The sequence below is a fragment of the Arachis duranensis genome, chromosome 2 (assembly GCF_000817695.3).
Source record: "Arachis duranensis cultivar V14167 chromosome 2, aradu.V14167.gnm2.J7QH, whole genome shotgun sequence".
Taxonomy (NCBI): Eukaryota; Viridiplantae; Streptophyta; class Magnoliopsida; order Fabales; family Fabaceae; genus Arachis; species Arachis duranensis.
In genome coordinates, this window is record NC_029773.3 from 87,213,440 (window position 1) to 87,216,898 (window position 3,459).

The 3,459-nt window shown below is 37.6% G+C and overlaps 1 protein-coding gene across 1 annotated transcript; it reads left to right on the top strand.

Annotated features, from left to right (window-relative positions):
* The first annotated feature begins 6 nt into the window (after nt 1-6).
* LOC107475566 (4-hydroxy-tetrahydrodipicolinate synthase, chloroplastic) lies at nt 7-3,173 on the top strand. The gene is made up of 3 exons (XM_016095228.2): nt 7-472; nt 1,738-1,818; nt 2,091-3,173. The coding sequence occupies exons 1-3, from the start codon at nt 372-374 to the stop codon at nt 3,016-3,018; spliced, it is 1,110 nt and encodes a 369-aa protein (XP_015950714.1). The 5' UTR covers nt 7-371; the 3' UTR covers nt 3,019-3,173.
* Nucleotides 3,174-3,459: the final 286 nt, after the last annotated feature.

Genomic DNA, 3,459 nt, shown 5'->3' on the forward strand with positions numbered 1-3,459 from the left:
GCGGCCAGTGCAGTAGTGCACACAGTACCTTAACTTTGTTATCAGTTTTATTGACTGAAAGAGGGAAACGATTATCACGCGGTTCAATAAAACCCTACCACTCTCCTCTTCACTTCCCCTTCTCCGCCGGAATCTGACGTCATGTTCTGCCGTACCTCCGTTGCCCAGCGCCTCTCTCCTCATCTCGTAACCCACTCCTCCGCTTCCACCACCACCATTATAACCCCAATTACTACCATTATTATCATCTAAGAAGCTCAACCTTCCCTATCCCTCTTTCTCTCTCTCTATTTCGACTCGGATCTCACTCTCATTATCGGATTTTCTCATTGACCGGTCGTAATATTCGTCACTTTTTTCGTTGAATAGTGATGGCGGCGATGTTGAAGAGTTATAGTAGCACTGCGTGCTTCCCTGCTTCTGGTTTCACTGTTTTTCGCTCCAACAATGCCACCAACGCCAGTAACAAGAGGTTATAATAAAAAATATCGATTTTTTATTTGCTTAATATGTCATTTCTTTTATAAAAATATCGTTTTTTTGGGTATCTTGTGTTTGTCACTCATATGTGTTCCTTATTCTAGTTCTCATGTCAATTTGTATTTAGATGTTGACTTTATCTTTAGTTAATTGGTGGTTTTATATGTATGACGTAAGGGACTAAGTTGATAGGGAAAAAAGATAAATTTAAATATCTCACATTGGAGCAATTTGAGTATTTGTTTTTTACTTAGTGCTCATGTCGATTGATTAATAGATACTCTTACTATAGTGGGGTTTGTGATGGTCGATGGATTATGTTGTTGAGTATTTCGTTGTTTTGATTTGGGTTTTGTTTTGCTCTATTAGGTGTATCTTTGCATTGCTACCTAGTTTGTAACTTACTTTAAAAATGGGGGTTTGCTAAATAAGTAAATAATATGATTTTGGTTGCTGTGGTTGTATTTATATTTATTTACATGATTTACTAATTTGTATTTTTCATTTTTCAAATCAAATTAACTCCTTGGGGAATTTCTGCATTGAACATTTTATCTCCTTCAACTTATTCACTTTTAGAAACACCATATTTTTGTTTTGGATACTTGTTTCTTTTCAGCATTTAGCTAAAGCCAATCCTAACATTGTAGCCAAATGAGAAATTAAACAGTGTATGGAGCTAAATGAGTTTAGAAGATTTGTGATTATCTTATGTTCCGAGTCTTTTTGCCTTTGTCTTATTGTTTGGATTTAGGATTTTGTCATTACTTGGTTGCCATTTCCCAGTTTTATGATCAAGAATGCCTTTTACTTGCCATAAAACAAGTAAAAATGATTTATTTTGTGAATCATGTGCATTCATCCAGCTACCTCTGTTTTCCTAGGTGAAACTCCTTAATTTGTTGTTAAGATGAACGCATGTTTATGTAAAATGATGTCTTTGTTTCTTGTTTGCAATATTGTTCTGTCAGTGTCCTTTATGGAATTATTTATTAGCAAAAGGTGATTTGCAACTAACAAAAAAAAATGGGGTGTGTAGATAGAGTTTTAAAAGGGCTAAAGTCATAAATAGAACTAAGGATTTTGTGAACCTTGGTCAGCACCCCTGTATGTATGTTTTCCACTTCAGAATTATTAGACTGGTGGTTGGTGCCAATTGCAAATAGACAGATACCAAGTTTTCTTGCCATAATGCCATTGATCTAAATGTCGATTCATTGATCACTTTACATTTTAATGTTTATTTGTATGAACCAGGAGCTCAAACTGGAAGCCTCCACAGGCAGCTATCATACCCAATTTGCATCTCCCAATGCGCAGCTTTGAGGTGAAAAATAGGTGTGTTTGACTAATGAATTGTCAATTTGCTGTTCCAAATAGAATCATTCTCTTGTTAAATTCTATACTTAACATTGGGTTTTCATTTGCAGGTTATTTTATTTATGTATTGTGTACAATTTGTAGATTAAGTAGAAATTTTTTGGTTTTGAATCTTGCCTCGGTAGAATTTTAAAAGGCTGCTGGACTTGATATTTTTACAATAAGTATCATTAAACAATATTCTGTGTCTGATCTTTACAATAAGTATTTTACATGTACTGTATGTACAGGACATCAACTGAGGACATAAAGTGTCTGAGATTGATAACTGCGCTCAAAACTCCGTACCTACCTGATGGCCGATTTGATCTAGAAGCGTATGATGATTTGGTGAACAAGCAAATTGAAAACGGTGTAGAAGGTATTATTGTTGGTGGCACAACTGGTGAAGGCCAATTAATGAGCTGGGACGAACACATCATGCTTATCGGGCACACGGTCAATTGTTTTGGCAGTAAAATCAAGGTTGTTGGTAACACCGGAAGTAACTCCACGAGGGAAGCAATCCATGCCAGTGAGCAGGGTTTTGCAGTTGGAATGCATGCTGCCCTTCATATAAACCCTTACTACGGCAAAACCTCCTTGGACGGTATGATTTCTCACTTCGAAAGCGTGATTTCCATGGGCCCTACAATCATATATAATGTTCCTTCGAGGACTGGTCAAGATATTCCTCCTCATGTGATTCAAACCTTGGCTCAAAGTGCTACCTTGGCCGGTGTCAAGGAATGTGTTGGAAACGATCGGATCAAACAGTACACGGATGATGGCATTGTTGTGTGGAGTGGCAACGATGATCAATGCCATGATGCTAGATGGGGCTATGGTGCCACCGGAGTGATATCTGTCACCAGCAACCTTGTTCCTGGTTTGATGCGAGACATCATGTTTGCAGGGAAGAATCCAACATTGAATTCAAAGCTCCTTCCTCTGATGGACTGGCTTTTCCAGGAGCCAAACCCGATTGGTTTAAACACAGCTCTTGCCCAACTTGGGGTTGTCAGACCGGTTTTCAGGCTGCCGTACGTGCCGCTCCCTGCGGAGAAAAGGATTGAGTTTGTGAACTTGGTGAAGCAAATTGGCCGAGAACATTTTGTTGGAGACAAAGATGTTCAGGTTCTTGATGATGATGATTTTATCTTAGTTGGTCGATATTAGTTTATTGTGTTACCTTTGTTGTAGTTTGCATTTTCAGTTGTTCTTAGTTGAGTTTTGTATCCTTTTCCAGATTTTGCCTAAGTTTTAAACCAATTAATGTACAATAGAGTCGGTTAAAATAAACCAATAATAATACAAGTTGGTGTTTCTTTTCAGTATCTATTTGTAGCTGTCGAGTGTTAACTGGTTCATCCTACTTACATGATAAAATGAACCTTGCTCTTTTTTTCCTTGAGTCATGAACTTTCCTTATACACTTATAGCAGACAAAAGCAAAATGACATAATTACATATTCAGAGCATCAAACAAAGATAGGAGTAGTTGGACCATCAAAGTAATGAAGCATTGAAACGAATAGCACAAACTGATTAACAGACTGAATCTTGGCCCAATACTGAGGGATGAGTTTCAATGCCAGAATTCAGAGAGAGGGCCTGACC